At 43.0% G+C, this 10861-nt stretch overlaps 1 protein-coding gene across 3 annotated transcripts in view; it reads right to left on the reverse strand.

Moving 5' to 3' along the window:
* Positions 1-10861, reverse strand: part of EDAR (ectodysplasin A receptor) — a 71823-nt gene that overhangs the window by 18990 nt on the left and 41972 nt on the right. For all 3 annotated transcript variants that reach the window (XM_008635850.2, XM_008635852.2, XM_017737131.1), the window contains exons 2-4: positions 5749-5817; positions 4920-5042; positions 3664-3845 (exon numbers count right to left, since the gene is read on the reverse strand). In XM_008635850.2, the coding sequence (XP_008634072.1) occupies positions 3664-3845; positions 4920-5042; positions 5749-5799 (356 nt within the window). In that variant the 5' untranslated portion in view covers positions 5800-5817. The remainder of the gene's footprint in view (positions 1-3663; positions 3846-4919; positions 5043-5748; positions 5818-10861) is intronic.

Raw genomic sequence — 10861 nt, forward strand, 5'->3', positions numbered from 1 at the left:
ATCTACCACTCTACTATTCTCTAAAACTTCATCTTTCCTCTCATATGGGGGCCTACATAATTTTAGGCTGTAAAGCAGTTAATAAATACACAGGAAAAGACTGCCAAACCACAAAATGAAAGAGTGGAAGGCCAAAGATACATATAAATCTATGAACAAAAATGCAGGACAGTTAGGATCCACAGCCTAATAGATGTGTTGGTTTAGGAAAGACAAACAATCCTTCTGACACTTAATTAAATCAAGCTGGTGGAATAATTATTGGTTTTCACCACAACGCAGAATGGTGGAGGACATGTAAAAAAAACTGAAGAGGATGCTCACAACCGGCAACCATTCGCTCACGTGAGTAGGAAGCTCTGCAGTTGCAAGCATTAATTACTCATCCCCATGAAGTACTGGCAACAGATTTTTGTTTCTGGTTACTTTCCAATGCACCAGATATTAAAGGTAATGTTGGAAACGTGATAGCTTTATATCACCAACTACAGAGAAATGACTCACTAGTGAAAAAACAAATTTTCACAGTGTTACTCTTCCACTATGAGATTTATTCTTTCTTTCCTTCCACCTGCCAGGCTCAGGTTTGGAGAGGCTACAGGCAAAATCCAAGAATAGAGGCTAGGGTGAAAAATGGACTTGTTTTCCTGCTTAACACCACAGTGGCTTATCTTGTGCTAACCTTGGTGGTGTCATTCCAGACTCAGGGACCTGGACCCGGGTTTAGGTCTGCCCTCCCACCGTAACAGGGAACCTGGGACCGGGGCAGGAGCTGTTCTCAGCAGGGGACAGTCTGCAGAGAGACAGCAAGGAGGCATATCCTCGGGGGAGGCATCTGCTGCCTTATCCAGACCAGCAAGGGTGGGATTAATTTCATTAGGAATTCACTGGCTGAACCTTTTCATACAGAAAACAGAGAACTGACCCTGCGTTTGCTGTAGCCATGGACAAACACACGAAATGGGGAAGTGTCAGTCAGTAGCAGAGGCATTTCTAACTGCATTTAAAAAGAAAATGATCCCATTGCAATTCTATCTTGTGAGGGGACTGGGGACATACCCCAAGCTGAAAATAGGTGCTGGGACAGCATAAGGGATACATATTATTTATACACGACCTGTTCTTACTCCTTACAGCCACTGCTGAATAAAGACAGACAACCAGGCTAGAGGGACCCTTGCTCTGACCTGCCATTGCTGCTTATAGTTGGCTGTGATCTCAGTCACACTCCAGCAACACCTAATGGATCACCCCATTGAGGGAAACAGTCTGAGTCACACCTAATTTCCACATTCTTAACCTGTCCTATTTGGCATAATGGAAGAACTTCTGGGCTGGAGCAGAGGATGAAGCCTGCAGCATCCCAGGAGGTTCAGTCTAGGTACCTCTAGAGTTCACTGGCAACTGGACTTTGGTTTTGAGGATCACAGCTTTGGAACCAAGCCTTTAAAATCTTCCCTGTCTTGCATCTTTCTTGTGAGCCTGACAATGTTATTTTTATTTTATATGGGATGACAGTGTTATTTTTTATTTTATATAGTGGATGACCTCTCCTCTTGTACCAAAGGTCTCCTTCTTCCCTAAAATTGGTCATCAGTAATAGTGAAAAAAAGGAAATTGAAGGAAAAATGTATAATTATCCAGCACTTATTTTAAGGCAAAGGACAGAGGATAGCACTTGTAACCACTGGAAAAGGCATCCAGATCAGTTTTGTCTGGAAACTTTTGTACAGAATGTGCCATATGCTCATCTTTTCCTCAGGCTTCTTTATTGAGCTGGTGAAAAACAGCAGAGGAATGAGATGTCCTTAAGTGCAGGCAGCATCTGTGGGCTGTTATCTTGGGAAGGTCTGCAGTGTGTTATGGAAGCAGTCCTCTGAAAACTGAAGCCTTGTTTTTATCCCTCACATCAGCTCAGGGGCTCTCCGAGGTTTACTGCTCAGGCAAGGGAGCACCCTCCCAGCTGCCACTCACCCTGGTTCCTGGCTGTCCCTGTGGCACTGGGGGCAATAAGGACAATCAGCTACTCACCAGCTCTCTGCTCTGACACACAGGCTCTGCATTTCCCCCACCAGAACACAGGAGCAAACTCTGAGGACTCTAAGTAGCATGAGGAGTCAGGGCAGCTTCAGAGCATGTTTTAGCTCATATTTCGTTTATCTTGGGAGTTCCATCTATTCAAGCTTGAACTGAAAGGGTGTTTCTCCTTAACTGCTGGCTTTGCCAAACAATCCCAGGACCTGAGCGTTGCAGGAGGAGCGGCACACAGCCAGATTCCGGCAGACCAGTTTCTGCTACAGGCTACACCTGTGCAAACATGATGTTTTGAGATTTCTCCCCAAGCACCAGCTGTGCAAGCTGATTATTTTCTGCCAGCACCCTGCTCCCACCTGGGTGACCTCATTAGTCCCGACAAAAATTGCAAAACAGCAACTGTGGCCACTATTTAAGTTTCTTGCTCTTTATGATGTATGGGGAGAAGTCAAGAGGGAGCTTTTTTCAAAACATATCCTAGCATCAGTCTGTTTGGCTGGCAGCAAGACAAGTCCTTCATTTTATTTGTAAACTGTGAAAATTTCACACAGACTCACTGACAAAATAAACCTGGAAGCTTGCAGGGCCTCTTTAACAGGGCTTCCTGTTCTATAGGGAGTGTGGGTTATACAGCATCTGCAAACTGCATAAAAACCAAATGTCAGCAGCAATTACTCTCTAAACCAAAGAGAAACAGTGGCAGAAACTGAAAAGGTTTGTAAGGTGAGGTTGTACTTTAGCGAATTTACTCATCCTACAAAAAACTGTTGAGAGTGCAAATATATGTCTGGGTTTGCAAACTTTCAGGTGTAATATTGTAAAGGATAAACATATCCAGTGTAGCGATTTCTTTCCTCACCATTATTATCAGAATTATACCGAGTGTAAGAGACCATTACAAAGATGGACTTAATAAATAGCATCTACTTCAAGCCCTTCAGCCAGCCTGAAACTTGTTTTGACTCTGAACAACACTACACACAACACATTAACAGCTCCTTAGACTCCTTTCTGTTGTGTAGAAAGGACCCAAGAGACTAAAATGCCTTGGTAAATCTCACTGAACAGCTATGTTAGCTAATGCTGTCAACTACTGACAAATGTGCCAGCTGTTCACATCCGGAGAGGAGATATTTTATACCCCTAAACATGCTGTAGTGCCAGCATAGACCCTACAGAGTGTTCAAGGTGCTTTCATGCAGCTCATTTGTAGGATGCAGGACTTGGAAGGTGGCACTCTGAAGCTACAGCTGGAAGCCAAGCTGGATTTCTTCAATCATTTAAAATGGCTCTGCACACCTGTGCTTGCTCCCTTTCCATTTCTAGTAAGAGAAAAAGTTTTCTAGTTGTTCCAAACAGCTATTTCTTCAGTTAGATTTCAGTAAGATTAAAAACATGTTCTTTAGGGTCCCTTCCAGGCCTAACTATTTTACGATTCTATGATTTATTAAACTCACCAATGCTTTTGAAACATTTAAATGTATTGTTTTAGCAGAGATTAAAAAGCATAATTTACCAGTATTGTACCAACAGTCAGCTTTGACATGCAGAGGCTGTCAGAGATTTTGACACTAGAAAAGTACTTCCCAGTGCCTTGGGTAGAGCAAATGTCCACAGATAAGTCCTTACCCTGGGAGACAAGGACCACACTCTGCGTCATTCTCCTGATCACCAGGCGTCATGACTGTGGCTCGAAAAAACCCCTCGCAGTCCTTGTGCCGTCTGCATATCTGGTAACCTCCTTTGGAGAACTTCTCTGAAGGGCAGGGGATGCAGCCATAGTCCTCATCTTTGGTGCCATATCCACATGTCTGCAACAACACACAGTCACTCAAAAGCAGACTTGTGCTGCACACCAACTTCTAGCAAAAGAGAATGTTCACAACCTGCTCCGTTGGCTTTGCAGCACAAGGGGAGAGAAGTCTGTCATTTGGCCTGTTAGTGTCTATCCTAAAAAGACCATGCAGGGATATAAGGATGCAGCACGCTGCGTGCTGGAGAGGGAGAAGGGGAACTGGAGCACCATACTGCTTGTAAGTGGCCCCCCATACTACTTCTATCCCAGTCCAGCAAATTGTGGAAGTGAATTTCAGCTGCTGCTTAGATAGAAAGTGAACTGAAAATGGAAGAGTAGAGAAGACTCCTACAGGAGAAACAGCTGCAGCAGGGCTATCAGCAGCTTTCAGGCTAGGAGACCCCAGAGGGAACAGCCCAAAAGGCAATGTTTGGATGAGATTTTGTAACCTCTGAACTCATATGTCCCAGCCGAACATTACGTTTAGATTAAATAAAACTAAACACAACTGGTTATTATTCAAACATACTTGTTCGGGACTACCAACTGTGTGAAATGCTTGCAATAGGATGTTTATCCCATTAAAAACCAAACAGGATTTCAGTAATTTATTTTTTTTAATAAGCAACAATTATCTGCTGTAAATCAAACGGTTACTTAGGAACCATAATTTAAAATACTGCAGAAACATACAAGTTCCTCTAGTGCCAAAATATCTTAGCAGGAGAGCAAAATTAACTTTTCAGTGTGGGGGGCCAGACTGACCAATTTATCACTCTGTGTTGGAACATCAGCATCAGATTCTAAATAACTATTGAGATGAGAACAGGCTGGCAGAGACTGTGTATGGAACTTTTACCTTTCAACTTTTAAAGTATCCCTTCTAACAGGCTGCTCCTGGGATGTGGTTTGCTGGCATGCATGCACGATACCTAGCTCCCACTTGGAGGTGTGAGCGCTCCTGCTAAAGCATCCATTCCCTTCCCCATTTCCTTTCCCACCCACACATTACTGCCATGTAACAAAGCATTTGTTTTTCGCATTTGGTGCTCGATATGTGCCCCCCAGCAGCAGAAGAAGCTGAAATTACCATGTAAGGCTCTTCACCCGGCTCGCACTTGGGGCAGTCATGGCACATGCCGGTGGTCTGGTTGTAGTACTCATTCTCACCGCAGTTGGAGTACTCGGCACTGGCAGAGTACACCAGGGAGACCTGTCACCAGAGAGCATTCCAGAGCACTGTCACTTCCACTGCCATTGTCCTCCATGCCTCACCCCCTCCCCTTGCCCATCTGCTGAGGCTTAACAGGCAGCAGGGCCAGCACCGCAGCGTGAAACAGCCCTGAAGCTCAGAAGCAGAGGTGGTGACACTGTTTGAATGGAAGCAGATGCAGGTTTCAGCAACCTGGTACTTCCAAGAGTTTCTCAGAGACTGACATTCATGCTTGTTGGCACAGCCACTCCTTAAAACACTGAAGGCTGTGGTTCCTGACCTATTAACTCACATGCTCTCCCACACAAGCAAATGCCCGTGTTCACACCCTCACCACTCCCATCTCTAATGGGCCTTCATAAATGTGACTGCAAGGGACAACTATAACAACCCAAGATAATGCACTGCCCCAGGCCACAGCCAGGATAGGGCTGTGCTTCATGTGACACCCAGGCTAATCTGCTCTTCCAGCACCTTCTGTCTCTGCCTTGTCCTGGGTCCTTCCTCTTCCCCCTCCTTCCTGGCAGTCACGGTTTAAGCAGCACATTCTCAGGTGTTTTATGGAATGGAAACTGCTCACTGCATTGAGGTTCAGTCCCTAGGTCATGTGTGGTTCTGCCATAATTCACAGGTGGTTGTGAGTAACCCAAGCAGAACCCTGTCATCTTAGCACGCTAGAGAGACATGTACACACATAAATACCTACCACCAGGAAAGGGAACACGTGAGTCCATTTACGTTCACCCAGGTGAGCCATGCTCTCTGGATATTTTACCTGAAAAGATAGAATTGGTGGTTGTTTATGAACATGAGTAAATATTTATGTGTGTTGCCAAAATAAGAACAGAAGGGCTCATAAGAAGAACAAAGGTTACATGGGAGTGATGCCCAGAGGTCTAAACAAAGAGAGGGGGAGCTGTGCACGTGCAGTCGTGCACACACACAGACACCACACACCCTGACTGCACCTCTTTCCTCTCTTTGAGAAGAAAATGGCAGAGAGGAATCCAGTTTTGCCATATTTACAAAAATCTGTGAAAGATGAAGAACCAAGTCTGAATTCTGGCACTCCTTGGCTTGCTGAGAAATCCTCCCACAGAGGAACGAAGGGCTGCGTCTTGACCACTAAATGAAGGAGGGCTGGGGATCAGTAGCCTGGCTTGTGTCCACACTACTTAGAGCTACATCAGGTTTGTCTGGGAAAGATCCGTATGGAGCAGCCAAAGCAGAGCCAGGGAGTGAACCAATGGCAAGCAGCATGGGCAATCAGAACACCAGGGCTGCGCTTCCCTTGCCAGCTCCTGTGGATCCACTGAGAAAGCCCAGAGCTGCTTTCCCTTCTTTAGGAAGCATCAGCTGCTTTTTGTTCTCGCTGAGCAAACTGCAGATTTAAGAAGTTAAACCCAAGGAAGGAGCCGAATCTTGTATCTGAAAAGCTATTAAAACAGTTGGAAAAAAAGAAAGGCTGAAATCAACGTTACAAACACACATGATAATTTATTTAGTTTCTTAAAATGATTAATTTTGAATAAGAGCTAATGTTCCATACTCATGTACTGTATTTCTACGGTGAAAAAAGAGACAGGAAAAGGAGGCACAAACTGTTTTTTTTTAGCATGATACAACCTATTTAATTCTATTTTTACAGTACATAATATGCCTAGGGATTTTAGAGCTTCAAATTGCAAGTGTTTGAGATACAGTTACAACATTTTGGTCCTAGTAGATGTAAACTACTCTTTCAATTTTCCATGTCTCAGATGCTGGGAGACTTTTAGCCTCCCAGAAGAGTACAATGACTGCTTTGTGCCACATTCGAGCATACAACTTACATTAGAGCAGTGCTCTAGTATTTGAGATAGCTGCTAACATTTACATTTCTAAACACTAAGTAGATTAAGCAAAGATTATATCACTCCAGCATCAAGCTATGAACTTGCTTTATATGTTCCTTCCAGCAACTGGGCTAGCTGAGACAGGTAACTGGGTGGGTGGGTGGACAACCTGAATTATGAGTATACTCGTTTGTGCAGGAAATTGCACTTTGAAACCTAGAAACAAAAGAGAATCAGAGATAAATTGTCCTAAATCTGGAGGTAAGAGATGGAAAATAGTAATTGCATTGTATAAAGTGTCAAACATGAAGCTGGATGAAGGCTTTGTCTATGGCAGTGCAGTCGCCTGGAAAAGTTCCAAGGATATTGTCTTAATGCATATGTATGTTAAACTGTACCCTAATTATTAAAGAGTTTGTTAGACCTTAGATATTAATATCATTAAGGCTGTGTCCCCACTGATACTGCTAAACGATCACATTTATTATAAAACTAGTTTGAGGCTGCTCAGAAACAAAAATTTCCCCAGTAAATCTTGAATCTGTAACTTTACAGTAAGAGTATATGCTACAGCAAAAACACTCTTCAGTTGCTTTCAAGCCACCCAGATGTTCACTGTTTGAGATACTTGTATGCAATCATAGCCAGATTTGAAAAATGGAAATGAAGAAGTGTAGCCCATTAATGTACAATACAATCTTCTTCATTTGGCATTTATTTACATAAAATGTTGAAAGTGTCAAGTTATACATACACAAATAAAATATTTTTTCTCTCTCTTAATATAAATATGCATGTGGGGTATGTTTTGTATGTAAACATACTTTTTTTCCCCCTGCATTCCATCATTTTATGCAGCAATATGTCAAGCATATGGGAAATACTTTTTTAACTGGAAAAAACCATTTCAAAGTGCTAACTATGCCTAGATTAGAACTCCAGGGGAGACTTTTCCCGCAAATGGCAGTATCAAAAAAGTTAAATTTTGGTATTCATCCTCCTGTTCAAGTACACTGCCATAAATTGGCTGTGTTATTTCTGTTGGTTTTATTTGGTTGGTTGGTTGGTTGGTTAGTTGGGGTTTTTTCCTCCTTTGGAGTTAAAACTCAAAACACTTTAATTTTGTAACACAGGAGTGAACATAGGAGTGGGGGGAGGGAGATGAAGGAGGTTTCTGGCAGTAGGGTCACAGGTAGTTACTCAGCTGGGGAGATACCAAGGTATGCCGGGATGCTCTTGGCCTTGCTGTCAGTTTTCAGGCATGGTAAATTATATCTGCACCATGCTATCTGTCACTCATTAATCCCATCCACACAACAAGGGATCTAGTGCCAGATCGCTTTTGTCTCTAGCTGACACCTATGAAGACACAGAAAACCAGCCAGCTTCCACCAAGAAGCAAGAAAAAGGGTGACCAGACATTATGGCCCCTAACCATTAAAAGAAATTAGTTCTTAATGAATTATTCCACTTTGGCTGAAGCAAATGACTTTCTCCTGTGAGATGGCATGAAGCAGTGAGTGGGAAGGAGCTGAAGGTGTGTTTTTTGCTGGGACTATGGTATCGCTCCTAAAGAATTTGGGATCTCCGGCAGCTTGTCTGCCAAGCCCTCCAGAGATCCTGATTTGTGTTTTTGTTTGGGACGTGTGGGTGTCTCCAGAGAGGAGGTGTAAAACATAGACCGGTGTCTTTGTGGATCAGGTGTGCAACACACAGCAAGTCTCATCATGACTAGCGGGGGGTTGCTAATTACAGCTATTTTTGTCTTTTGGGCATATTCGTTAATAGCTGGTAAGAATATACACATAAGATGACAGGAAAAGGAAGACTATTTTCCCAGTGGCAACCACAGCAAGAAATATTAAAGACTCCTTGTCTCGGCTACTTTCCTGTAGACTGCAAAGCAGAAAGTTAGGGAACAGGAAAAGAGATGACTGGGATCCTATTACTAAAATATTTCTCCTCTCAGACCAAAAATCCCTCCGTACAGTCCTTGTGGTTTCTTATCAAGAACTGGCAGATAAGTAAATAAGTAATTAAATAAATAAATCACCAGGTAGAAAATGCTTCATTCATGCTGTCCAAACAAGAAAAAGCATCATGCATTGTAGTTAGACGTTGAATTAGATAATTTACTTAGATTATTAGGTAGCACTGCCATGATATTTACAGCATCAATGAGTATAATCAGAGTAAATATATGAAATGTGCAAACAATGAGGTTACCACAGCTGCTGGATGAAGATAAAGCTCACAGCTTTCAATGGATGACCTTACATGTTCTTTTAATTCTCTGGGTTCAGTAAGTAATACAGTGGAAAAATAATTTCCTACCATAGACTTTTTTTGGTTTTTTTAAAATACAGTTGGAAAAAGGAGGAAAACAAACACTTGGATTGAAGCAGAGAAATGTTTCTTACGTAGAGAGATGGGGGCTTTTTGGTATATGTATTTCTTTAGTTTCATCACTGATGTAGATATACTTCAAGGACAGAAAACAACCTTGTGAGAGGGAAAGGCACAACCAATGTCTCAAACAACTGTGCCAATTCCGATAGGTCTGTATGCGTTTCTTTCCTGGCGTTTCCTAAGCAACAGTTTGGTTATCAGGTCTGTGGCTAGGAATGTAATTCCTAAGTAGCTGGCAAGTTGATATCAATCATCAATCCACATCCAAGACCCCAACTAACAACAGCAGAATGCAAGACAAAGGCTTTCATTTAAATAAAGGTGGGCAAGTTGCATGTACTTCACAGGGACCACCAGCAAACCCCAACACTTGCCCTGAGTTCCCAGGGTTTATGGGAGGAACCTCACAAACCACCTTTTCCACAGATTATCACAGTTTTTTGCATGAGCTCAGTAGATAATCTCTGTATGCTCCTGATGGTGCTAAATCCTTCTTAATTGAGATAAGCATATAATCCTCACTGCAGGGCCTCACAGGCTTCAGAGTTCAGCAGCAGAGTTCAGTCTGGCTCCAGACTTCCGAAAAAAGATGCAGTCTGAGTTTTGCTTTCAGGAGGGAAGCCCATCACTGAATTACAATGATGGCACTGCATGCTTGGGGACAGAATAAACTCAGAGAATTGAAAGTAAATGGAAACAGAGAGATGATGGAAGAAAATGATTTTGTAGCCTTAATTCCAGTTTGCATTGTTGCAAAAAAACATTGTACGGAACATTATTACATTTGTAGGACAACACCAACTACACTGTTTCCCACTGTTTCTTTATCACTTTGACCTTGCAAATACCTTACAAATTTCTTCAGAGAGATGTAAAAAGTGCTAAAATGATACAACTCCATTCTTCCTTTTTACCTGAAACATCAAAAGGCAGTGAGAACAACCCAAGCTACACATGAAACATTAACTGCCCTGTGATCTGGCAACTCTGTCAGAAAAATAATTGATTGATTGGGCACAGAAACAAGACTTCTTCCAGTGGGAACAGCATTGACAAGACGAGACAAAAGATTCTTTAATTTGTTAATGGGGGCGCTGTGTGTTGAGGACCTGGGGACAGTTAAGCCTAATGAAGAGCCATCCATCTCCTACAGACTTGCTTATTCGGAAACTACATCTGGAAGCTGGTATTCCAACCTGTTTTTTCACCTTACATAAAGACATGTCAGCTCTCAGGTAGGCAACCCATCAGCTTTATGAGAAGGTCTTCAGGGCAAAAAGTGGCTACCATGCAGGAACAAAGCAAAGGCAGGAAAGAAGGAAAGGCTTTTTTCAACACACTGCATTACTGACACATTTCTGCAGAAAGGGGGCATTAACAAGGTCTGAGAGGATGCTGGGGTCTCCCATAGCTCACACACGGCTGGTACCGAGCCAGCTGTGCCCCAGCCCCCTTGCTACTGGCACGGCCCTGATTCACCCTCTCCCCTAGGCTGACATAGGTTGTCCCTGCCAGCAGCATCTCTCCAAAACCTAACCCTGCCAGGCTGGAACTGCAGGAGGACCACTGTGATCT

The sequence above is a fragment of the Corvus brachyrhynchos genome, unplaced genomic scaffold, assembly GCF_000691975.1.
Source record: "Corvus brachyrhynchos isolate BGI_N302 unplaced genomic scaffold, ASM69197v1 scaffold83, whole genome shotgun sequence".
Classification (NCBI taxonomy): Eukaryota; Metazoa; Chordata; class Aves; order Passeriformes; family Corvidae; genus Corvus; species Corvus brachyrhynchos.